The sequence below is a fragment of the Rhinolophus sinicus genome, linkage group LG03, assembly GCF_036562045.2.
Source record: "Rhinolophus sinicus isolate RSC01 linkage group LG03, ASM3656204v1, whole genome shotgun sequence".
NCBI classification, from domain to species: Eukaryota; Metazoa; Chordata; class Mammalia; order Chiroptera; family Rhinolophidae; genus Rhinolophus; species Rhinolophus sinicus.
This window is the reverse complement of record NC_133753.1, coordinates 123,602,986-123,629,604: the sequence shown is the minus strand read 5'-3', so window position 1 is coordinate 123,629,604 and position 26,619 is coordinate 123,602,986. Positions and strand designations below refer to the sequence as shown.

At 33.7% G+C, this 26,619-nt stretch overlaps 1 protein-coding gene across 19 annotated transcripts in view; it reads left to right on the top strand.

The window, feature by feature from the left end:
- Nucleotides 1–26,619, top strand: part of APC (APC regulator of WNT signaling pathway) — a 241,039-nt gene that overhangs the window by 159,462 nt on the left and 54,958 nt on the right. For 9 of the 19 annotated variants that reach the window (XM_019727779.2, XM_019727787.2, XM_074328605.1 and 6 more), the window contains exons 2-6: nucleotides 6,378–6,530; nucleotides 11,383–11,467; nucleotides 12,609–12,810; nucleotides 18,400–18,508; nucleotides 21,101–21,214. In XM_019727779.2, the coding sequence (XP_019583338.2) occupies nucleotides 6,396–6,530; nucleotides 11,383–11,467; nucleotides 12,609–12,810; nucleotides 18,400–18,508; nucleotides 21,101–21,214 (645 nt within the window). In that variant the 5' untranslated portion in view covers nucleotides 6,378–6,395. The remainder of the gene's footprint in view (nucleotides 1–6,377; nucleotides 6,531–11,382; nucleotides 11,468–12,608; nucleotides 12,811–18,399; nucleotides 18,509–21,100; nucleotides 21,215–26,619) is intronic. The other 10 variants (XM_074328601.1, XM_019727781.2, XM_074328606.1 and 7 more) reach the window with 3 other exon arrangements.

Below are 26,619 nucleotides of genomic sequence, written 5' to 3'. Positions count from 1 at the left end.
TTAAAAATAATGTAAACACAGGATTTCTGATGCAAACTAGTGAATTGTTCACTCACATTTATCACCTCTTTCTCCTAAGACCCCATTAAAGTAATAGTAAAAACTTATAAAAAGATACGTGTTTACAATGCCATAGAGTGATAGGAAGCCAAATAAAGATTGCAAGAAATTTTTGGAAGATGAAGAAATCGTGGAAATTAAAATTATTGCTGAAAAACAAGCCAGTACCTTAAATCTTCCTAGTTCTCTGTTCTTTCCAACATAGCAGGTTACTTATTATTATTTGAAAGTAAAATACAAATTTTGAGAATTTCTCAATAGCCTTTGAAATTATTTGGGCTACCCAGGGGTGTTTGAAAACCAGAATTGGAAATTCATGCTCTGGGCCAGCAAACTGCCACTGCTTATGTAAACTAAGTTTTATTGGAACAGGTCTTGTCTACTTATTTATTGTCTGTGGCTGCTTTTGTGCTACAGGGACGAAGTCAAGTAGTTGGCAACACATATATGGCCAACAAAGCCTTATTTATTATCTGACCCTTGCAGAAAATGTTTGCCATCCCCTGCTTCAGGTAATTCTGGTGGCCATCTTGGAATGTACCTTCACTTGAGATGGGCTTGGATGGAGTCCGGCCAATGTATGTAGCCATTTACGGAACGTGAAGAAAGGAAGAGGTGGGGAAAAACTATAGCAGACAGGAGACTGAATGCCACCACCTATGGGGTCTTAGTAGAGCAGAGGAAGAAAAGTAAAATGGAGGATAAGGACCTGATTGTTACAGAGAAAAGAAATAAAAATGGATACATATATTCTGCTTGGAATGAAAAACATTTTTTTTATATATTTATTTTTTATCTGACAGACTTGTTAAATTTCCATGTATCTTAAGATTTTTCTGTTTTGTTTCTTCCTTTCTAATCATTATTCTTTCCTTTTTAAAAATTGACTGTGCTAATTAAGGACTTCCAGGATTATGTTGAATAAAAGTGGTAATAATAGACATCCTTACCTTGTTCCTGAGTTTTATAATAATGCCTCTAACATTTAACTATTTAGAATGTTGTTTACTGTAGGTGTTGGCAGTTCCCTTCTGTTTCCACTTTACTAAGTTTTTATCTTGAATAGATGACTTTCTTGAGATGTTTTTCCTTTATCTTTTGAGATGGTCACAGTTTTTCTCCTTTAATGTTTTAATGTAGTGAATGACACATATAAATGATCATAATGTTAAACTACCCTTGCATTCCTGGAATAAACTCAGCTTGACACTGCTGTAGTTTCTTTACTGTATACTATTATATTTTGTTTCCTGATATTTTGTTTAGGATTTTTGTATCAATATTCATGGATAATATTTATAACTGTTCTTGTTTACACTACCTTTAACTTTTATATTGCAATTATATTGGTGTCAAAATGCATTGGGAAAATATTTCCTATATATTCTTGGAGAAGTTTGTATAAGGTTGGAATGATTTGTTTCTTAAATTTTGGTAGAAGGTGTCTTTTAAACCATTTGAATTTAGTATGGGTTTGTTTTTTTGTTTTTTGTTTTGTTTTCTTTTGTTCTTGGTGTTGGCAGAAAGAGAGGGAAAATACTCCAATTTTTGAATAGTTACAGAACTATTAAGGTTTTCTATTTCTTCTTGAGTCAGTTCCCCTACACACACCTTACAATTTTTTCATTTTGTATGTTTGGGCTCTTCTCTCTCTCTAATCATACTTAGTCTTCAAAGAACTAACTTTTTGCTTTGATCTTCAAACTCGACAAAAGGGTATATACAATGAAAAGGAAAACGTCTCAACAGACCTCAGACCTTTTTTCCAGAGGTAATGTCTATCTTTTTGTATATCCTTTCAATGACATTTCTTATCCTTATGCAATCCTTTAATTTTTACTGGAACTAGGTGCACTATATGAGACATAGTCATCAGCACCCTTCTTTTTTTGTTTTACATTTTTTGTTGTTTTTCTACATCACCACATTCTTTTTAATACCCATATAGTATTGCACTACATGGATGTGTCCTACCTATTTAAAAGTAGTTGTTCTTTTACATCAAATAAAAACTTTCGCATTTGTTTGAAGTACCCTAAGAATCCATCCTATTACTCCTAGTCTAGTAACAGACATCATCACTTTAGAGAACTCCAGTTGGCCCTCCGTGTACCTACACCCATTAACAAAGTTAAAATGTTTGTCGCTCTATAACACCTTCCTTGGATTAGGGTATACTTCATTTAAATATCTTTAATTTAAAAACAAAACTGTTTCCATAGTTCAAATGCTACATAATGTTTTTAAACATTTAAATCTCTGTTCCTTTTGCAATTTATCCTAGTATGTAGTAAGAGGAATATATGTAATTTTATCTTCTTCCTCATGGCTGCCCTATTTCCCAATGCCACTTACTTAAAGTCCATCTTTCACATGTATTTGAGTTTCTACCTGTATCATTACTAAATTTACATGTATTTACTTATTGATTTTTTAAATTGTGTTCCAATGTCTAATCTATTTATATGCCAGTAGCATTGCTTTTAAAAAACTTATTTTTAAATAACGTTGGATTTACAAAAGAGTTGGAAAATAGTACAGAGTTCCCCCAAACCCTTGACTCAGCTTCCCCTAATGTTAACATCTTACATGTCCATAGTATAATTATCAAAACTAAGAAATTAACTTACTGGTGTAGTACAGTTAACTACATACTGTTTTACTTATAAAGGCTTTGTACAGTATTTTAATATGTGGTATGTCTACTCCTCCTGCTCTTCTCGTTTCATATTTTCCTATTTTTGCCTGTTGTTGTTGTTTTTTTCAAATGTCTACCTGCAGAAAACAAAATAAAAGCAAACCTTATATAGTATTTTTATTGGGACTGTGTAAAATATATAAATTCTTTATGATACTGAATCTTCATACACAAGAACAAGTTATGTCTTTCCATTTGTTGAAGCTTACCTTTGTGTCATTCAGAAGTGTTTTATAGTTCTCTTCATATGTTTTTGGACACTTTTTGTTCAGTTTATTCCTAAGTGTTTTATTATTTTTTAAATTATAAATGTAATCTTCCATTTCCCCTCTATCTGGTTTCTCTTTGTACGTATAAAGGAAACATTTCTGTATATTTTGTACTATGTTAAATTATTAAATTATAGTCAATGTTTAGTTGATTCTTTTGGATATTCCAAGTATATAATTATGTCATCTGCCAATATATTCCTTCTGAATTTCATTCTTTATTTTAATTGTGTTGACTAATATGACTAATAGAGCGGTAAAAGTGGGCTTTCCCTGACTTTAGGAATAAATATGTTAAGTGTTGGCTTTGGGGCTGCTAGAGATCGTGTTGAAGAAGTGTTCTTTTATATCAGTATTTTGAACAAAAATAGGCATTGAATTTATAAAACATCTTTGGCATGATCGTATTTTTCCTTTATATGGACCTGTTAATATGTTGAATAATATCAATTTTCTAATAGTGATTTTTTACTATAAATTTTAGGGGTTAAGTTTTGTTAAATTGCATTTTCTAGTAATTCCATTTAAGTTTTCACATTTATTTGCGTAAAGTTGAGCAAAATAGTCTGTTATGATTCTTTTGGTTTCTTCTCTTTCTATTGGTATTCTCTTATTTCGTTACCATCTAAAAGTGTTGGCAAGTGCATCTTTTTTTTAAATTCATTAAAACAAAACAATAAAAACAGCTCGATTTTTTTTTTTTTTTTTTTTAAAGTGAACCCAGACTTCTTAGATTAGTAATAATGAATCTTCTACAATTAATTCTAAGTGAGTATCCCTTGCCTGCCGGAAAATTTTCTGTATCTTTATGTTAATTTCTTAGGGTACTTGTAAATTTGTTTTCCAGTGAATTTTGGATAAAAATCTAGACAACAGTCATTTTGCTTCCTTCTCCCATACCCTATTCTTACGGGGTGAGGAATCTCCTTAGTGGGTGTCTTGACTACAGAAAAACAAACCAGGGTGATTGCATACTGTCATTAAAGTGAAAGATTCAGAGGTTTTCCCCATTTCATGCAATAAATTTTGATTTTTTTAAAAACATTGTGGAATGATTTGCAGTTGAGATATATTGGGTATGAAATTCTTGTGATTGTATCAAAGCCATTCCAAAGTAAATTTATTATTTCTCAAATTTTGCATAAAGCAATTTTGAGTTAGAGAAGGATGGTTACAGTATTCTAAAAGGATATAAAGTAGTACCTACTGGTATTACTTCATGAAACATCTTATTTTTCCCAGTAAAATGATATGAAGCACTCTGCTTTCTAGGGAAGAAATATCTTTAAAGTTTTTCATTCTGGAGGGTGGGGGGAAAGATGATTAGAGTGTTTTAATTGTCCATCTGAAAGGTTGAATTTTTTTTCCCTCCAATAGAGAGCACTTGTAAAAGTCTCTGCTCCTCTTGCCCATCAGGTGATTTTTGTGATTGTGTAAGGTTTAAAACACTGTGTGTCTTAACTTACCTATCTGTACCTATCTCTCTGTCATTATCTTTCATCTTACTTTGTTTTATTATTTCAGTGCAAAATTACCTGTTAATATTTTCTTTGAAATAAAGAATTTTAGGGCTTACATTATTAAATTGTCAGATGTCCACCTCTGTCACATGGTTTTTAGTGTGCTATGTATTTCCAGACCTGCTTATTAATGGTATGCTGTAAAACAGAAAAATTATCACATCTATGAATTTCTCCTTCATTTTTGAGGTGTCTCCTCTGTCCCTTTTAAGAGGGTAAATTACTTCTTCACTTCTTGTCCATTGGTCGGGGGGCAGGGGTTAAAACAGATCAACATTAAATCTTAATAAGGAAGTTATATTACATGTATTTTCATAATGTAACATATTTACATAACACTTTTATTTTTCATCTTGCCTTTTGTTACTTAATTCTAACCCTATCTCTTTAAATTATGAGTATATTAAAGCAGGTAGTAAGTAAAATGCCAATTTTACAGAGGGTAAATGAATTAAAATGAAGGAGCAAAGGTTAAACCTGAAATTGACCAAGCCTGAAATTAAGATGCAAGTCTCCAAATATATGTCTAGTGCTCATTCTTTTCAATCATAAAGTCTTCTGAGTGATCCCCACCTCCTAGGTCTCCATTTCCTCCTCGGGTGACAATGGATTGCACCAGCTTTATCATTGACTGTAGTCATTGGAGAACTGACTGGACCTGAGCTCCTTAATTTCCCTTGTTAGGAGCCTTCCAGTTGCCGAACGCCAGTGTTGTCATGACGGGCCAGTGTTATAACCTGTCTTGCCTTATTTTGCATAGGAGCATTTTTTTTTATGCCAAGATCTTTAAATAATGTTTAAGTACAAACTTTGTAATACTTTTTAGCTGTTAAAAAATTAAGATAGGTAGAATTTTATATATTCCAAAGTGAGTTTGGATTCAACCTAAAAGAGAATCTGAGTCTTCTGAACTTATTCTTAATATAACTCTACTAGCATTCTCTAATTCTCCATGCCAGGGAACCTCTTATCACCAGGCTACCTTCTATGCCTTTCTTTTCTCCCCTCTTCTTTCTTAGTTAAATAATTAACTGCCAGACTCTTTCATTTCTCTGACAATCTCTACTAAAAATCATCCATTTTCTTTAAGTGTCTTTCTGCCTCAATCTGAGCACAGTGTATTCTAAGACCTCATATGCCCTAGCATGGCCTATTATATTTATCCTTTTGAATAAATGGAATAGAACTTTATATTAATAATTCTTTTGTCACCTTCCTATCAAAAAGATTTGAAGTCTCAATCAAATGCTCTCCTTTGTGTCCATTTTGTTAATGTGACTGCCTTTTAATGACTCCTTCTTGAAACTTCAGAGCTCCTTCCCCAAAGATGATGTTTAAGACTGGCCTTTTATCAAATGAAATGTAATGGAATGCAGTGTCTAATCTCATTAATCCATTCTGGCTCTGAAATTCTGTGACTATCAGACAAAATCCAGAAATAAATTAATATTACTAATATAAATAAATTTCTTATCAGTAATTACATTTCCTAAGTTTTGCCTGTTAGACCAGGTAAAATATCTGTAAAACCTTGAAAAAATTCTAACCTAATAGAAATCTCATCCAGTGTGAAAAGGCAGATGTATTCAAACACTACTGACGTTCTCTTCTATTTTGGTTCTGTTTGTCTTCAACTAAGACCCCAGTACTTCATCCTCTTGGAAAGATGCTGCTACTTGAACAGTATTGTTTTGAGATCAAAACTAGCATATGAGCACAATTCTTCTTATTAAATGACTCAAGAGTTTTGTTTCTTTATCCCTTTCTTTGTAAACAAGCAGCCACTATATTTTTTAGTAGTGAATTTCAAAATCCTTTTTAACCTTATAGGTCCAAGGGTAGCCAAGGATGGCTGCAGCTTCATATGATCAGTTGTTAAAGCAAGTTGAGGCACTGAAGATGGAGAACTCAAATCTTCGACAAGAGCTAGAAGATAATTCCAATCATCTTACAAAACTGGAAACTGAGGCATCTAATATGAAGGTATCAGACTGTGACTTTTAATTGCAGTGTATCCATTTTTATTCAGTGTTCTCTCTTGTAAACTTGGGATTAGACACTTCGCTTACTTAAAAGTGTAATATGTAAACTCTTTTCTTACAAACATTAACATTTATACTTTCAAATAAAATATGTTGGATTCATCCAGTGATTCAAATAAAGAAAATAAGTGTAAAACCTCAATGACTAATTAGTTGGTTCTTAGTTTTTTTAAAGCTAATAATGAGAGACAAACTTTAGCATCAGTATACTGAGGCTGGGTGTTCTATGTAATTCATAAATACTAGCTTCATAACTTTAGAATGTGTCTCAGTTATTAAATATAGCCTTCCTCCCTAACTCTCTCTGATCTTGTCATCATTTATGTGCTGTATTGATAGATGATCAAGAAGATCAGCGTGCCCTAGTGTGTAGAATCCTGGGGAAAGGCAGTACCTGGGCCGATTCCTGGTGTTGCCACAAGCTGAGTTACATTTAAGTTTAGTTTTCATATTTGGAAAATACAAGCATTGCACTAGCCTAGGTGATTTCCATGGCATCTTCAAGCCCTAAAATTGGTTTGCCAAATAGCATTGAAAAGCTGTGAGAGGCTCCAAGGAGAATTATAAAATATTCAGTCTGCAGTGAGGAAAATATGTTCTGATTTCAAAATAATCGAGGTTAAAACTTCAGTTGTTTTAATTTTCAGTTACTTAAGTAGATTCTCTTCTCGCTGAATTTAATAACTTTGTAGGATGGGAGATCATGAACAAAACTGTTACCCCTTCCTTCCCTTTTAAAAAATAATTTCTGCTTATTCCTGCTTTGTGTTGTTTCTTCCTCTAGGCTATTTTAACATCTGGATTCTTGACCCTATTCTCCTGTCTATTCCTATTTCTCATTCATTTTCTGTTCTTTCTGTGCATTTTGAGGTGTCCCTTATCCTTCAAGCTTCTGTACATCACTGAATTATTTTTGCTCTTCTTTTACCCTTTATATTCAGTATCACAACAGTTCAACCTCTTTACTCGTATGTACTATTCTGTCTATAAATCTTTTTTATTCTAATTGCCTATTTCTGTGGCAAAAACTGCCCCCAGCAATGACAGATCTCCAAGATATCTACCTCAAATCCTTTTAGAAATAAGGTAGACTATAAACAAACATTTTTCTTACCACAAACTATGGGTGACCTTAAAAACAGCCAAATTAATTACCTGATAGGTTAAAAAAGAGTAGTTTGGTATTTTAACACAGATGAACACAATGTATCTACATGACACGTGTTTTTTAAAAAGTTTTAAAGATTCAAAATTAAAAATCCCCAACAGGACTACTCTTTCATCTACTTTAGAGGTATATTTTGCAAAGAACAACTCCTGGCCGGCCTTTCTGGATGTCTGTTTTGTAGTAGAGAGCTCTGAGATGGCTTTTTGAGTTTTTGTTTAATTACTTGAGCAAATTCAAAATTCATTTTTGAGAGACATTTTAACCTACTCTTAGATCCATTTGCATGCTGAAGTGGAATGTCTCCCCAAGTAACAGTCAAGTCAGACCCTTAAATTTTTATAATGGAATAGAAGGCTAACCTCTTATCCAGGTGATGTAATATACGTCATGAATATTGGCACTTAAATATGTCTGAATTCAATCGTAAATTGATAATCACTCAGCACGAGCTTCTATAGATATCCTTGCTAACCTGTCCACATATTTCTTTAGGATTGGGCATATGGTACAGCAATTATACTTTACAATGAAATTATTTATGTATCTCTTCCTTAAGAGGCTTTAAGCTGTTCAGCAGCAGAAACCATGCATGCTCTGTTTGTTGTCTCTTAGAATATTGATTTGTGAAAAGACCGTTGGAAACATTGGCACTTCCTGCATTGTCTTAAAGTTTATCCAAAACAAGTTCTTAACCCCCAAAAAATCACTTATTTGGAATACATTATAGAATCTTGAATCGTGTTTCCTAATCATTCAGCTATTTATCCCAAAGAAAGCCAAGGTGTGTCTCCTCCAATTAGATCTTTTAAGGGTGCCTGCAACTTATGCAGTAGTACCATCTAGTGGCAAAAGAGCATACTGCTTTGCTGTTGATTACATGGTATTAATACCGATTATCAAAATATTTGTGTGTGTGTGTGACAGCAAAACAGGTATACAACAGTTAGGGAAATGTGAACACTATCTATTTGAGAATATTAAGGAAATGATTTTTTTTTTAGGTATAATGATGGCACTGGTTTGTTTAGAAGGAATACCTATTTAAATACCTATATACATATTGAAATATTTACAGAAGAAATGACATGAGGTCTGAGGTTTGCTTTCAGAATAAATCTGGGTATAAGTGGAGAAATGGTGGCAGTTGATATGGGTATAGGTGAAACAAGACCATGAGTTGATAATGTTGAAGCAAGATGTTAGGATACATAGGAATTTGTTATAATGCTCTTTATACTTATGTATATGTTTGACATTTTCTGTAATAAAAATATAAAGTAAAATAGAGATTTCATGAGATTTAGTTGATGTGGAATCAGATAAATGCAGAAATTATAACCTTAAAAACTTATGTACTATATTTTTTACTGTAGAGCTAAAATTCAACTTGATTGATTTCAAATGCTGAGCATGACATAATAATTATGGTCATGTAAAGATGTGAAGCATTTAGACTAAAAGATGGCATGGTATAGAAAAAGTTATCTGTAAGCAAATTATTAATGAACCATCTGTATCTTTGTATTTTGACAAAATGAAATATTTATAAATTGCTTTCTATAAACTGTAAAAACATATACATGTAAAGTGTCTTTTCAGAGGGTAAAGAAAATGAGAAATAAAAATTCAAATTGACACATTTCAGAATTTATTTTAGCGATTTAATTATCAAGTACACTTGTGTCTGGTAATGAAAAGAATCTGTAACTGTGATGTATTGAGAAAAACAGAAAGGGGTCAAGTAGCAACCCCCGTGAAATAACAGTTGCTCATTGATAAATATCTTCTATTCACTATTATCATATCACATTTTGTCTCCAAAAAATAACCCTCTAGTGTTTCTAAAATCTTAAAATTTTTTTTTAAAGTGTGATTATATAATGTAATTTTTTAAAAAACAAGCTTCCAGAATTTATAAATACAAATAAATATTGTCTCCTTCAAAATTACATATTAATTTAAAAGGTTGCCATTTCTCAAAGCACCTTTTGAAATATTTTATTTAGAATTGCTTTGCCAGTTGTGTTGTATTGTCTTTTAGAAACTCTGAAATTGAGGTGACTTCTTTTAGGTGTATGTAGTATGCAGCCCCAGGTAGGCAGTCCCACTACAGCAACTAGAAAACACTGGATAAAACACATACACCGAAAGAATACTTTTAAAGACATTGGAGAACTGTGAAAGCATCAAGGACTGTATCAACCAAAGTTCCAAAAAGGAAAGAGCCCTTTCTAGATGAGCTGAGATCTCTGGTGATTTTCTTCCCCAGAGGCATTTGTTGATTCTGGGTACTGACTGATATTCATCATTGGAACAGGCAGGACTCCGCTGGAGGAAAGAAACCATTGGAGGTCTTGACAAACATGTAGGCAGATGTGAAGTATTGACATTTAGAGGAGCTCCAAATCATGGGTGGTTTTCCCCACGGGACACTGGCTGAGTCTTTTTGTGGAAAAGGATGCTGGGAATGGAGTAGGAAGGCAGAATGTTAGGCAGAGTCCTGCGATAGGAGAGACCTGTTACTTTCACACAACAGGTCTCCTCAAAACATTTGCCAGATTTTGAACTTTGTAGAATAGGTTAAAGAGCTCACAACCTCCAAGGGACAGAACTTTGCGGCTAAGGAGTCAGGTGCCACCTGAGAATAAGGTTGAGCTGGAAAAGCAAAGTAAAGTATCCCATAATCTTGTAATGGCTTGAGAGACACAGATCTATGAGAGGGCAGGGACCTGCGTCACATGCGGCTCATTTTCCTTTAAAGACACATGTCAGCTTTTGGAGCTGTGTGGGATAGGAGTCTGAGGGCGGAGGAGACAGAAACCTGTCGTATTTTCAGTCTCAATTTGGAGGAGACACACGCTTAAGGAATCTGGCAAACCAAATCAGGAGGATTTAGATGGGAAAGGAATAATGGCATCGAAAGATAGGAGGCGATGAGCATATAGTGATTTGAATATCTGAGTGTAAATTAGTATGCTAAAGAATATGCTTAAATGTGATGTATCAAAGCTTGAATATTTATGAGGTATTAAATAAAACAGCCTATTATAATGTGTTAATTGGAGTCTCATGGTCATGTTGGGACATGGATTCTAAATACATAACTGTTGAGGCTTGGCTATTTTCTGATTTTTTAATTTTTTTTCAGGAGTCTTATAATTATTCTCTCTCCTACCTTTACATTTCCCTGGGAGTCAGTGAATTTCTCTGAGCATGAACATTTGTGATAAGGATTTCCTATGTTCCCTAAATAAATTTGCTGCTCAATAACTTGGTTAAGTATTTGAGGCTCTATTGATCTGTCTGAAAATGAGAATAATCACCTGTTGTATAGTTTTAAAAGTTAGAGATAATATATCTTAAGTGCTCCATATAGTGTCTTGCAAGGAAACTCTCCACAATCACCATTATCACAAAATACCACTATTATTATTGTTGGTATATAATTTATTTTTAATTAATAATAGGTAATATATGTAGAGTGCTTCATAGCTTGTGATGTTTTCAGATTAATCTGAAATAACTTTTTTCCCTATCATACCTAAGTGCCAAGAAACTTAGACTCGTGTCTTCAAGAAGTTTTATAAAATTTTGTCATGTCATATATTGCATTCTTTTTTCACAGGAAGTACTTAAACAACTACAGGGAAGTATTGAAGATGAAGCTATGACATCTTCTGGACAGATTGATTTATTAGAGCGTCTCAAAGGTAGATTTTTTTTTTAAATGTTTTAAAATAATTTTTTTAAGCTTCAGTTGTCAACATTAGGTGAATCTATCCAAGTATAGCTTCTTTTGATTTGAGTGTTGCTTTCAGTATTCTTGGTATAACAACCTTACTCATTAGGATGTGATTGTTGCAGTACAAATATGTAAAAAGTCTATTTGCTTGTTATTTCTTCAGTTAAACATTTCACTGGCTTTAAATAAACTATTTTAGATCCCTTCCTTGATAATTTCCAGCTTTCTTTTAAAGCTCACTGCTGTTCTGCCAATCACTCAATAGGCCTTTTAGTAAGCTGTCTGCCACAGACTGGGCCCGTTGCCTCATTTGAAGTAGTGTCCCTCTCTGTTGCATCTAGGATAGAAATGCTTTACCCTCTCACATACATAAGTTGATTATAAGCCAGATTTAGCAGAATTCTAAAAGACTGTCTCTCGTTTTATTGCTTAAAAATTCCAATGTCAAAACAGGAAAGTGCTTGATTATAATTGAAGCTCGCAGAGAAGTTACCTTTGGGTCCCCAAATGTATTATTATCTCGCGGGAATCTAAGGAAGGACGTTTCATCTCATTTTCCTTTAATATGCTCCTTTTCCCCAGCTCAGGCTGACTTTGGAAGGAAAAGTCAGCCATTCTGTTTCAAAACAATGGTTTATTTAGTCATATATATTTGTGATTTCCTCTATTAGAAATTTAAAGTTGTAAGCTTCTGGACCAAGAAGCTTGTCCTTTCATAGAGTTGATGATGCTCTAGTACACTGTCGTTTTGCACGCCCTCCGAGAGCCCGCCCACTCAGGCTTGGTCATTTTCTGATTTTTTTCCCCCCAGAATTCTACTTATTCTCTCTCCTTCCTTTACACTTACCTAGAACCTGGAGTCAGTGAATTTCTCTGAGCATCCAGCATTTGTGATAAGGGTTTCTTCTGCTCCCTGCATAAATCGGCTGCTTAATAGCTGCCATAATTTAGTATCCCTACAGGCTTTATATAGTATATACGAAGTATTTTCAATTATATTATAAATTGCGAACCTAAGATTTCACTTTTAAAACAGTATAATTGCATCAGCACTATTTTAGACTATTTAAAGCAATTGTTATATAAAAATTTGTCTGTATTTTATTTAGAACTTAACTTAGATAGCAGTAATTTCCCTGGAGTGAAACTGCGGTCAAAAATGTCCCTCCGTTCTTATGGAAGCCGGGAAGGATCTGTATCTAGTCGTTCAGGAGAGTGCAGTCCTGTTCCTATGGGTTCGTTTCCAAGAAGAGGGTTTGTAAATGGAAGCAGAGAAAACACCGGTTATTTAGAAGAACTTGAGAAAGAGAGGTATTTTTTTTTCATTAAATAGCAAACATTGACGTGTATGCTCCAATATTTGCTATTATTTTGTCATTTTGTAATACAAGATATGAATTATGTCACATGTATGGTCGGTGACCACTAACACTTAGAGAGCATTTTGCATTTATTAAGTTAAAGATAGTATGTTACTGATTATCCCTATACTAAATCTAAAAATGTAAAGAAGGCAATTTCTTAGGATTTTTAAGACTTCTATTTTGTCACTTAAATACTTCGAATGCTCTGTACATTGGGTACTACACATGATCACAATCTCTGTGTCTGGTTAAAGTATATAACACTTTTAATTGCATTTCTGGTTAACTTTTGAGCTAAAATAACTAACACTATATCTATAATAGTATAAAGGTGACTGTCCATTATGGAAGGCCTATTACAAGTGCCAGAAATGAAACATTTCTTAATTTATTAATTTCATTATTGAAAAAACTACTTAACATATGGAATGAATTCTAGTTTCTCACAGCTAGTGTATAAATTCTTCTCTTCCTACAGTTAATTTCATTTACAAACATCAGAAAATATATCATTATCAAGAACTTTGTCACATATTCCATGTCTCCTAAAAGATTGTAAATTCCTTAATGTATGAATGAAACCTTATTATTTTTATATTCCTAAAAGTTATATTAGACATTCAAGAAATGTTAACATACATAAAAATGTTACATATTAGTTCTGGGACTTAGGTCAACAAGTCATTAAATTTTGGTGTCATTTTCTTCTGCAAAATGGGGATATGGTTCTACCTTGTAGAATTGTGAAAATTGAATATTAACATATGGAAAATGCCCAGCATAGCTCACTGAGAAGCAAAAGCCCTTTTGCTACTTTCTCTCTGATTTTAAGTATGTCCATCTATAAAAATAGGGATATCATCTGGGGCAGAAATAGTGTTAAGCTTTCTTTCATCTCTTAAGTTGACATGAGTCTATTTTACACCTTGAACCTGGACTGTTTCTCTCTGACAGTGTAGGAAATACTATGCTGAAAAATTAGAGGCTTATGAGGGACTACAGTCTTATAGATCTTTGTCCCCTTGAGGGTTTATTAAGAGGCAGAGGACATGTGAGCATACTGACTTTCCTAGGAACTTGGCTTCATATAGATAAAGTCCTGATTTTATTAACAGATAGAGAGAGAAAGAGAGGTATTTTTTTTTCATTAAATAGCAAACATTGACGTGTATGCTCCAATATTTGCTATTATTTTGTCATTTTGTAATACAAGATATGAATTATGTCACATGTATGGTCGGTGACCACTAACACTTAGAGAGCATTTTGCATTTATTAAGTTAAAGATAGTATGTTACTGATTATCCCTATACTAAATCTAAAAATGTAAAGAAGGCAATTTCTTAGGATTTTTAAGACTTCTATTTTGTCACTTAAATACTTCGAATGCTCTGTACATTGGGTACTACACATGATCACAATCTCTGTGTCTGGTTAAAGTATATAACACTTTTAATTGCATTTCTGGTTAACTTTTGAGCTAAAATAACTAACACTATATCTATAATAGTATAAAGGTGACTGTCCATTATGGAAGGCCTATTACAAGTGCCAGAAATGAAACATTTCTTAATTTATTAATTTCATTATTGAAAAAACTACTTAACATATGGAATGAATTCTAGTTTCTCACAGCTAGTGTATAAATTCTTCTCTTCCTACAGTTAATTTCATTTACAAACATCAGAAAATATATCATTATCAAGAACTTTGTCACATATTCCATGTCTCCTAAAAGATTGTAAATTCCTTAATGTATGAATGAAACCTTATTATTTTTATATTCCTAAAAGTTATATTAGACATTCAAGAAATGTTAACATACATAAAAATGTTACATATTAGTTCTGGGACTTAGGTCAACAAGTCATTAAATTTTGGTGTCATTTTCTTCTGCAAAATGGGGATATGGTTCTACCTTGTAGAATTGTGAAAATTGAATATTAACATATGGAAAATGCCCAGCATAGCTCACTGAGAAGCAAAAGCCCTTTTGCTACTTTCTCTCTGATTTTAAGTATGTCCATCTATAAAAATAGGGATATCATCTGGGGCAGAAATAGTGTTAAGCTTTCTTTCATCTCTTAAGTTGACATGAGTCTATTTTACACCTTGAACCTGGACTGTTTCTCTCTGACAGTGTAGGAAATACTATGCTGAAAAATTAGAGGCTTATGAGGGACTACAGTCTTATAGATCTTTGTCCCCTTGAGGGTTTATTAAGAGGCAGAGGACATGTGAGCATACTGACTTTCCTAGGAACTTGGCTTCATATAGATAAAGTCCTGATTTTATTAACAGATAGAGAGAGAAAAGAGGGTATTTGTGTGTAGTTCTGATATATCTTATGTTCTCTTGGTTTTCACTATGTTGAAAGGAGGAAAATTGAGTCCTTGCTTATGTGGCAGTATCTTTATTTTGCTCTCACACTTGATTGGTAATTTGGATAGGTCAAGGTTCCAACTCGTTTTCATCTCAGTATCAATGTTGCTGATGAAAAAATTGATACCAGTCTGATTCTTATTCCTTTGTCAGCAACCATTTTTCCTCTTTGAATGTTTTAGAATGCCTTGGTATATGTGATTTCTTCATCATGTTGGATATTCACTGTGCCCTTTGATCTAGAAATTTGTTTTCTTCAGCTTTGTGTAATTCTCATTTGTTATTTCTTTGATGATGTTCTCTCCTTTGTTTTTTCTATTCTTTCTTTCTAGATCTTTTTTATGTCATAGATTAACTCTCCTTTTTTCTCATTTTCTGTACTGCACAAGATAAGTGCCAGTAAACTAGTCAAACCAGGATTCAAACCCAGGTCCATAGCTCTCCAACCTTTTTGAACCTCAGTTTTCCATTCTATAGAATGAGCATAAGAATAACTACCTCAAGAGATGATGTAAGGATTAAACTGGATTTTTTAAAAAGGACCTTAAAACTACGTCCTCTGTGTAGAACATTCAGTAAATGTTAGCTATTGTCATGTTAGCCATTGATTTATTTAACAAATATTTATTAAATACCTAATACATGTGTGCCATGCTCTTCTAGATGATTCTGAGTTAGCTAGAGGACTAAGACAACATGAGATTTACATGAAGAAGCATTTTTAAAGAACACTCTTGACAATCACTTAAATAAGCAATTTGTACAGTAAACCCTGAAGGTCTACCTGCTTCTGGGTCTAGACCTAGTTTTATTTCTGAGCCTTAAGCACTGTTGTGTGAGTTACAAGTTCAACTACTATCATATAACCACTTAACATTTTGATTCAAAACATTGTAATCTTGGCTTTCCCAGAGCATGTTATTACAGTTTGATCTTAAACTTTATAGTAACAACTTGTCCCTTTTCTCCCTGACTCCACCACCATCACTAACATTGGCCTGTCAATTGAAGCATTTTAATACCCAGCTGTTATTTCATAAGCCTATTTATAGGAAAGTAATCAGAGGATCACCATGTATCCCTCTCTTTTTCCTACTTTGTCCTTGTAGGTCCTGGAGATCCTCACGAGGAAAAGCTGAAAATACAATCAGATCTTGATCACATCTTTATGCTAGTTATAATACCCAACTTTTGAAAGGGATTCAGGCTTTCTATCGTGCTTTCTTCCTCTATTGTCAGAAATGGGATGAGGGGGCAGTTTCTCATTACTCCACACTCTCCCAGAGTTGCTTCATCATAAGCAGGGGCTTACTTCCTTACCATGGATTCCCTCACTACTGAGGTTACCACATCAAAAGTGAAGGCTTATTTCTTATTTTTAAAATTGCTTCTCAGTAAAGGAAAGGGAATTTTGGAAAGAATAGAACCTTCCACATACTTACATGGATGTGTACTTCCCAAGAAAATATAATCAAAGAGGATTTTAAAGTAACAGTAGCAGAGTGGGGAACTTCTCTCTGTGTATGAGCAAACTCCAGAAGCTATAATAGAAACTACCCACGACACTGCAAGAATATCAAAAATTTTTACCTGGCAAACATTATAAATAAAGTTAGAAAACAAGTGATAAACTGAGAAATTATATTTGCAACCCGTGTAACTGACAAAGTGCTATCATTCTTAACGTAGAAGAGGTCCCATAAAGTAAGAAAGTCATAGAAAGAAAATATAAATGTTTTTTTAAAAAATGGCTTATCTCACTCATACTAAAAGAAGTCAAATTAAAACCATAGTCATAGACCATTTTTGGAGGGGAAAAAAACACAAACCTAAATTTGCAAAAATAAAAATGTTTGATAAAACATTTGCATGGATGAAGGTAATAGGAACATAAATAACATCTAATAAGGGCAATAAGTTAAAATTTTACATACCTGAGTTAGCTAGAGGACTAAGATGTGAGATTTACATGAAGAAGCATTTTTCAAGAAGACTGTTGATAATCACTAAATAAGCCGTCAGTACAGTAAACCCTAAAGACCTACCTGCTTCTAGGTCTAGACCTAGTTTCATTTTATCTTACATGTCTGCTTGCTCACGTATGAAATGAGGTGATGTGGAAGGATATTCAATGCAGCATTCCTTATAATAGCAAAAGATTAGCAAGGTCCTTAGTGCCCTCTAACACAGAACTAAGTGGGTGTGGTGTATCCCTTCATGGATTCATGAATATTATGGAATACTATGCTTCTAGCCAAAACTGTAGGACCTTTATATTCTGACATAAAATTATCTCCAAGATAGATTTTTTTAGTGAAAAAAAATAGTTATAGGACAACACATACGCTACTATTATTTAAGAGTGCACATATATCCTTGCATTTTATAGAGTATCTCTGGAAATACAAACAAAATGGTAATAGTGGTAGCTTTGGGAAAGAGCCACATGGGAGGAGGTAGTTCATATATTTCTTGTACCAACTGAGTTTTATCCCAGTAACACTCTTATTTTGCACTTATGTTTATAATGATCAGATGTAGAGTATCTTGATACCGATTGTTATTGAGGACACCATCGATTTGGGTTGTTCAGAAATTACATAAATTCAGCTTCAAATTCCAAACTAAAGAAAACTTGCTCTCCCCCAGAATAATCCTCGTATTATACAGTAACACTATGTTTTTTATTGTTTTGGCTGCTGAGAAACTAAGAACTACATCTGTGTCCAATGCAGTTGCTTCATATACTCTGGGCTTATTTTCGGCAAAATTACTGCTTTTCTTTACTACTTTATTGTACTTTTTTTTTCTTGTATTCATTTTGGGTTTTGTAATATCTGTACTTTTTACTATAAACCATCATCATATTCTTAGGTTGTAAATAATGTAAACAACGCTGTTGGTGAAATATAAATATTCTAATAAGGATGATTACCAACTTATTTAACTGAAAAAGTAAAAAAACTTTTTAATATTCAATTTTTAATGATTATAATATTCTAATTCCCATCTTCAAAAAGTCAAAATCAATGTTTTTCATTTATTCATTGTTAATATTTTAGCTTACAGTGAGAACTTTACAATAATAGCTAATAAGAATTGCTGTTACACACTCTGTTAGCATTGTGTCAACTTTCCTTTTTTTAAATAACAGATCATTACTTCTTGCTGATCTTGACAAAGAAGAAAAGGAAAAAGACTGGTATTATGCCCAACTTCAGAATCTTACTAAAAGAATAGATAGTCTTCCTTTAACTGAAAACGTAAGTAACTTGGCAATATGACTTATTTTAGACTTTAATGACTTCATTTTTAAAAGTACCTAAATTATCCATTAAAAATCCAGGATAACTGAATGTACAGTTGTTTATAAACAAAAATATGTTTTTTTCCAACTTTAAGCTTGATTATATAATAGTTAATTGATTTTTGTTTATAAAGATGAGAAACTTCATTGTGCTCAAGCAAATATTTATTTTAAGCCCATAGTTCAGTAAATCTATTAAGTTTGAATACTAAAATACTCAGGATTCAACTAGGCAACTGGTTTTTTATTCTGTGTATTGAATTGCCAGATATACCCTGTAGAAGTGCTTATCACCATCTGTCTATTTTCTGAACCATATTACAGGAATCTGCCAAATAGTTTTTGAATAAAAATACCTTTGAAGTTAATTAGAGTCCTATTCCAGTTATTATAATTAACAATAATAGCTGTTGGCATGGATCTTAGAACTTTATGCAAGTACTAAAATTTGTTTGTTTTGCAAATGTAACTGTAAAAAAAGAATTTAATCCTGTCATCCTTTCCCTCCTCAACCACCCTGTCCATGTCCAATATCTTAATTCATGGTATGGCACATATAAGAATATTTCTGAAATACATTAATAATTTCAAGCAAGACTATTTCAACTGTTGTTCATAAATTTTTTTTGTAATTTTTGAAAAGAGAAAATAAAAATAAGCTACTTAAAGTATATCCTCCTCTCTTAGCTTAGATTTTTCATTTTCTAATAATACTTTTGAGAGAATATAAAAAGCAAAAATAGGAAAAAGGAAAACCTTCTCCAAAACATGTAATTAGCCAGCGTTCCTGGGTGGACATTGTCTGGCAGGAGTTAGAACTAGAAACGTAAGTGCTCCGTTCCCTGGGACAATCATTCAGGGTTTTGAGAGCAATAGAGAAGATCCCACTTCCTGACAATGTCCTTAACACCTTTCTGAAAATTAAGGAGGCACAAATAGTGAAAGAACAGTTATTGGAGAGTTGTTAGCAGACAAGGATTAGGAACTCAGGAGGATATTTGGCGGGATTTTTACTCTTATAAATAAAAATACCAAAGTATAGTGTTGTTCACCATTCACTTCGATAATTAGAATATACAAAATTTACAGGCTGCTTGTGTGCAGTCAGGTTCAGAAAAGGGCTCACAGACATGTGAGAACTCAAGAGCAATGGTTAATATCTGAAGCAAAGATCAGCTGTCGAATAAATTAATTATTCCTCTATGAATTTATTGAATAATCACATTTATTTAATAGAATATGTAAGACATTATTATATATTATTTGGCAACATTAGTGAATTCAGATTGCTTGCATTTCGTAAACATTTTTTAATTTCACAAATTTTGCTTTTCATATTGGAAAGCCAAGTTAAGAACACTTCCATATGGAAATACTTCTCAAGATATAGACATTGCTTAAAATATCAGTTCTGAAGCACATTATTGCAACATACTGTGTCATGTTAAACTTTTTTTTGCAGGGGGATTTGGGAAGTGGAGGACATATGAGTGGAGTTACAATTGACTAATTAGGAGTTAGAAATAACATGCAGACTTTCTTCTATACTGCAACCCATAATTTGGGTATGCCTATAGAAATACATTCTGTATATGAATGTCATCCGTGTATTGCAAAGGAAAGAAGTGAGAGCTCCTCTAAGTCAACTGACAATGCAATTGGCCCTTGGGCCTGCAGAATGCTAGTCTGAGTCAGACATGTGTCTCGCTTTGCATTGGGCATATAGAGCATGAAAAATCTATGGCATTTCCTTATTCCAATCATGACACGTTATAACTTTCCTGTTGTTTTTTTTTAATCATATTTTTAGTCTTTATTACCTCTAGGGGCATGTGTTTATAAGTTTCATTACCTTTGTCCCTTTCATCCTTTTGTATGCCTAGCAGTTTTAATTAGAGGATTTTAATTAGAGGATTAATAAATTATTGAATGAATTAACACTCTGTGAAGAATACTTCTTTTTATTTGTTTCAACTTTGCTTCACTTTTGTATTTTTACCAAAAAGTTTGTGTTGATTTTGTCCTCATAGTTTCTGATTATCTCTGGTACATAAAAGCTTTTCCTTATCCCATTACCTTCATTTTACAAATGAGAAATTCTCTGTTTAGTCTGCGTGTATATGGTAATCCTTACCTTAAATTGAGGTATAAACTTGATGATGGATCTATTTCTTGATTTTTCTATATTGTTCAAATTAATATGGCAGTTTTAATAATTAAAAATCACACCTCTTCAGTGAAGAATAATCATAAGGGAAGTAAAGATAAGCTTACTGGACCAATGTATATTTTAAATGAAATAGTACAGTTTAATTAAAGACGTTTGTGGCCATGGGACAAGAAAAATGTTTCAAATTCTTCATTTCGTATCTGAGACCCAGACTGAGCCTAGCGCCTATAATCTAAGCTTTAGGACTCCTTGGAGTAAAATATAATTTTCTCATGCACCAGAACTTACACATATTTCCTTCTCCTTTTCTTTGTTGGTATTTACTGATAGACACAAAAACATGAGATATTTACATTTTAATTTTATTTGTGGTTTTAGTTTTCCTTACAAACAGATATGACCAGAAGGCAATTGGAATATGAAGCAAGGCAAATCAGAGTTGCAATGGAAGAACAGCTAGGAACGTGCCAAGATATGGAAAAACGAGCACAGGTGACTAATTTATTATTAAACTAAAACTGGCACTAGCTAGGGAGGAGCTATTATGAATGGAATGAATTATGGCTCTGTTAACATTGATTAAGTTTTATTATTAAAGGTATTTATAGTCTGTCTTCACTTTGGCACAACTGCAAAATAATAATTTACCATGACTGCTGGGCCTCATAACCAGTGTTCACATAATTCTGCCTCTACTCTATTTCATTTTCCTGATACTGTCCATCTCTGACTTGGAACTGTAACAGAGAAAATGAATTAGATGCTGGTCACCTGGGTGCTGATAGGTAGCTTCAGTTCTCCTTTGAAATTTTTACTCCTTAGAATCTAAGTATGTGTAGTGACATTGAGAATATTTCACTGCTCTTCAAGTTGTACACTTAAATAAATAAAAAGAAAAACAGAAGCCCTCATTCAAGGAAAGTAGGAAGAAAACATATAAAGTAAACATTGGAAAAGGTGAAATGAGTTGGATGGAGAATATTCCCATATTTCTACCTTCAACTAACGTCAAGAAACACTATTAACTAACTTTGTTATTTGTTAAGCACTTTTATGTATTATTGAATTTAGTCCTTTTATAGTCACACAAGTGTATTGCTAATGTTTTTAAGCCCTGAGGAGGCTTTGCTGATCGCCTTGTCTCTTTCAAAGCAAGCATGGAGAATTAAAAACAAAAAAAAACTATTGGGACAAATTGGGAGGAAAACATTATTTAAAAGGTTTTCTTAAAATAGCAAAAGAGGGCCTACATTTTTATGTGTGATATAACTGCATTTTTGTATTCTGAAATATTTATTTTATAGTTTTAAAATCACTAATACAGGGTATTTTATATTCCCCAAAGTCTTCATTTTTTATGTGGTAGCTTCCTAAACATAATGTATATTCTATTTATGCTGGAGTATGATGGTAGACTAAGGTGATACCGAAAGACCAGTACCATGATACATTTCATAGTTCATACCTATTAGTTTCACAATGAGGCTAGATGCTCAACTAAAACATACATATATTAGTTATGTGTGTGTGTGTGTGTGTATATATATATATATATATGTATGTATGTATATACATATATATGATATATTCTTCTTAATCTCTCTCACCCTGATCCCTTTCAGATTAATGTCTTAAATACCAAAAGTAAAACTTTAAAAAATAAACCTTTCAACAGAAAATGTACGTGAATATCTTTCTAACATTGGAGTTAGAAAGGATTTCTTAACACATAAAACATTAATTATAAAAGACTGATAAATTCTATTGTATTAAAGTTAAGAATTTATCTTCATCAGGGACCTTAAATAAAGTGAAAAGATAAGTTACAAATTAAAAGAAGATATTTATCACCATACAAATTAAAATAAAAAATGTTAAACACAGAATTAAAATAAAAAATATATAAAGAATTTCTAAAAATGTATTGTATTTTAAATTTAGTATTTGTGACATTTGGGATTTTCATGGAATTTAAAATGTCAGGCAGGTTTTTTTTTATTACAGAAAATACATGAAAAATACTACTTTGGTTTGTATGAATCAGCTTTTTTAGAATGTGCATACATGGACTACTGTATATAGAAGTTAGTTTTTCTTTATCTGTTAATGTGTTTGTTTTTAGACATCCTTAAGGAACAAAATGACATGGTAGATGTGGAAATTCTTGTGTATCACAAGTATAAGTAGATGTATTCCAGACAGTTTAATCTATATCCTAGAAGAGAGATTAATGTATTTCTTGGCCATTTTGTTCAGATATGTGCTGATACGGTTTTTCTGGAATACAGTGTTCTTCATTTTGGTAGTTAATATTCTAAGAAAGTTTTATTCCATATTTTTAGAAATACAACAAGTATTCATTTATTCTGGAAATAGCTGTGTTAAGGTTAAAGACATATTGTAGACAAAGTGAAAAGGCAAATAATGGAAATGTTTGTGATATATATGTATAAGGAGTTAATATCCCTAATACACAAGGAGCACCTACAAATTATTTGAAAGCAAGACAACCAAATAATAAAATGATCAGAAGATATGAGTAGTCCCATCACAAAATAAGTACAAGTGGTTAATAAATAATTGTGATGTTTAAACATCACTAGTCATCAGGAAAATGTAACAAAATAGGTTGTTTTTATGTTGGTGGTGATGGTTTGTTTGCCTGTCAGACTGGCAGAAAATTTACAATTTGATGACATGCGGTATTGGTAAGAGTGTGAAAGTAGGAAGCAGTGTCTACTCTATTGTTGTAAGAATAAATTATTGGAGGACAAGGTGGCACTACATGTCAAAATTAAAATGCCTGTGCTTTCTGACCTGATAATTCTGTAGCACTTCTAGAAATATGTCCAACAGAAATATTTACTTAAAGCTACAAGAATATAGGAATAGATTTTGTGATTATTATTGCTGCAGTATTTGTGAGACATTAACAGAAAGAGACAACTTCAGTGTTCATGTGTTGGGGAGATATTTAATAAATTATTACATCACTAGTACGCAGCTGTCAAAATTAATAAAGTAATGGGAATAATGGAAGAACATTGGAACATTGGCCAGAACACTTCTTTTTTTTTTTTTTTTAACATTTTTTTTTTTTTTTTTAAGATTTTATTGGGGAAGGGGAACAGGACTTTATTGGGGAACAGTGTGCACTTTCAGGACTTTTCTCCAAGTCAAGTTGCCGTCCCTTCAATCTTAGTTGTGGAGGGTTCTGTTCAGCTTCAAGTTGTTGTTCTTTCAGTCTTAGTTGCGGAGGGCGCAGCTCAACTCCAGGTCCAGTTGCCGTTGCTAGTTGCAGGGAGCACAGCCCACCATCCCTTGCGGGAGTCGAGGAATTGAACTGGCAACCTTGTGGTTGGGAGCCCACTGGCCCATGTGGGAATCGAACCAGCAGCCTTCAGAGTTAGGAGCACGGAGCTCTAACCGCCTGAGCCACCGGGCCGGCCCCCAGAACACTTCTTTCTGTCCTCTCTGCTTGGGTGACTGACTGAACATGTAAAACAAGAATGTGGACCTGCAAGTAGGTCCCAGGAGGACTTGAGGCCATGAGAAAAAATGTGAGATCTCATTTGCAGGGAGGAGAGATGAGTAAGAATCCCAAATAAGATAAGAATAGAGTGAAAGGTTTTATTAAAAAATAAGTATTTATAGGAAGCCAGACGCAAACCTGACATTAACTTGAGAAAAAATAGAGAAATTGTGAGGTTATTACCATTGCAACCATTAATATGCTTGGGATGTTTGCTGTCACCACTATTATTTAACTTTGTTTGGAAGCTCCACTAATGCAGTTAGAAAAATCAAATAAGTGGTGTAAATACTACACTATTTTCCAACTAGAAAGAAATAATTGTCATTTTCACATAATGCGGTTGTTTACCTAGAAAGCTGTAGAGAATGAAGAAAAAAAAGTATTTAAACTAATAAAGCATTGAGTACGGTAGCTGGTGTTAAGGTACATTACAAAAATTAGTAAGCTTTTCTCTGGTAACAATAACTACCAGTCAAAAATGAATACATGGTTGGTGGGCATATTCACAATAACTGTAAACTTTAAAATACCTAAAAAAGACCATATGAAGGAAAATATAAAATTACTAAGGATCACAAAACATGACCTTAAAAAGAGAAGCCTCGGATGGTAACCAGACTTATTGTGGTGATCATTTCACCGTGTATACAAATATTGAGTCATTACATTGTATACCTGAAACTAACACACTTGTGTATTTCATTTATTCCTCAGTATGTTTAAAAATAGAGAAACTTGGATGGGAAGATTTTAATATCCTTAAATATCTTTTTAAAATTAATGTACCAACTTTCCCCCAAAATAAGATCTAGTCGGAAAATCAGCTTTTGCGTCTTTTGGAGCAAAAATTAATGTAAGACCCAGTCACATTTTACTATAAGACCAGGTATAATATAATATAATATAATATAATATAATATAATATAATATAATATAATAATATAATATAATATCAGGTCTTATATTAATTTTTGCTCCAAAAGACACATTAGAGCTGATTGTCCAGCAAGGTCTTATTTTCAGGGAAACAGTATAAACATAATACAGTTCCAATTATAAGCTTAATAATTTTTTGGAACCTGGAAAACTGATTCTAAAGTTTATAATGTAAGAATTTCCAAAAATATTTAAGAAAGCTTAATGAGTGGGGGTTTACCATTCGTTAAAAATTACTGTAAAGATGCTGTAATAATCAGAATGTGATAGCACAGAAATAGACATAGGCAAATGGATCAGAATAGAGACTAGAAGAAGAGATGCAGGAATACAAGTATATGGAACCTTGGAGAGGAGGCCAAGATCGCAGAGTAGATAAACGCTGTGCTTGCCTCCTCCCATGACTGCATTAAATTACAACTAAATTATAGAACAATCAACCTGGAGAACCATATGAAGATTAACTGAATAGAAGTCCTATAACAAAGAATATAAAGAAGACGCCAGGAGACTGGTAGAACACTGGTAGGAGGGGCGGAGATGCACAGTGACTGACCTCCTGTTCTTGCGAGTGGCAGTTGAGAATTGAGAGGGATAGTTCAGCTATATAGGGTTCCCCCACCCTCCCCAGGAGCAAGGAACACCAGGCTCCCCAGCCCAGAGTACCAGTACCAGAAAGAGGAGTCCCCACAACATCTGGCTTTGAAAAACTATGGGGAGTCTGACCATCCAGGTGAGATGGAAGGCTGCTGGAAACCCAGACCCACACATAGGGCCCACGCGCAGACTTAAAGGGCCCATGCGCAGACTCACTCGCTCTCCGGTGGTCACCCTGGGCTTTGGCACAGGGACGGTGACTTAGAAGGCGCCAGAGACTTACAGGGAGAAATTGAGTTGTGTGAATTCAAAGACAGTCGCCATTTTCCCTGTTTTGAGCCCACCTCCCATGTAGCCTACAGGCAGGCACCACCTTTCCTGAGTTGAGCCCTGCCGGAACACGGCCAACTCTGAATCTGCATTGGTCTAGTGAACTCTGCTTGCTCCACACTGGTGACTCCCTGAGACCCTGCCCCATCCAACTCACAGTGCTGGAGGCACTTTCTGCAACTGGCAGCCAGCCCCATCCCCATACACACCAGGAGACTCTGAACAGCAAAGAACTGGACTCAACTTGCGTGCCTCTTAAAGCACTTTCAGGGCCAGCAGCCAGACCTGGCTTATGCTACAGTCTTTATTGAACAACTCTCAGGGACTGGTGGATGGCAGCTGGCCTTGTGCTCTGAACCTTTTGCTGAGTAGCTCCCAGGGTCAGCACTGGTGCCAAACCAGAATCTCCTAGGTGAATACCACTTGTCCCACCCTGGTGACTCCCTGAGACCTCACCTCACCCAAGTCACATACCACCCAAAGCTCTTTCAGTGACTGA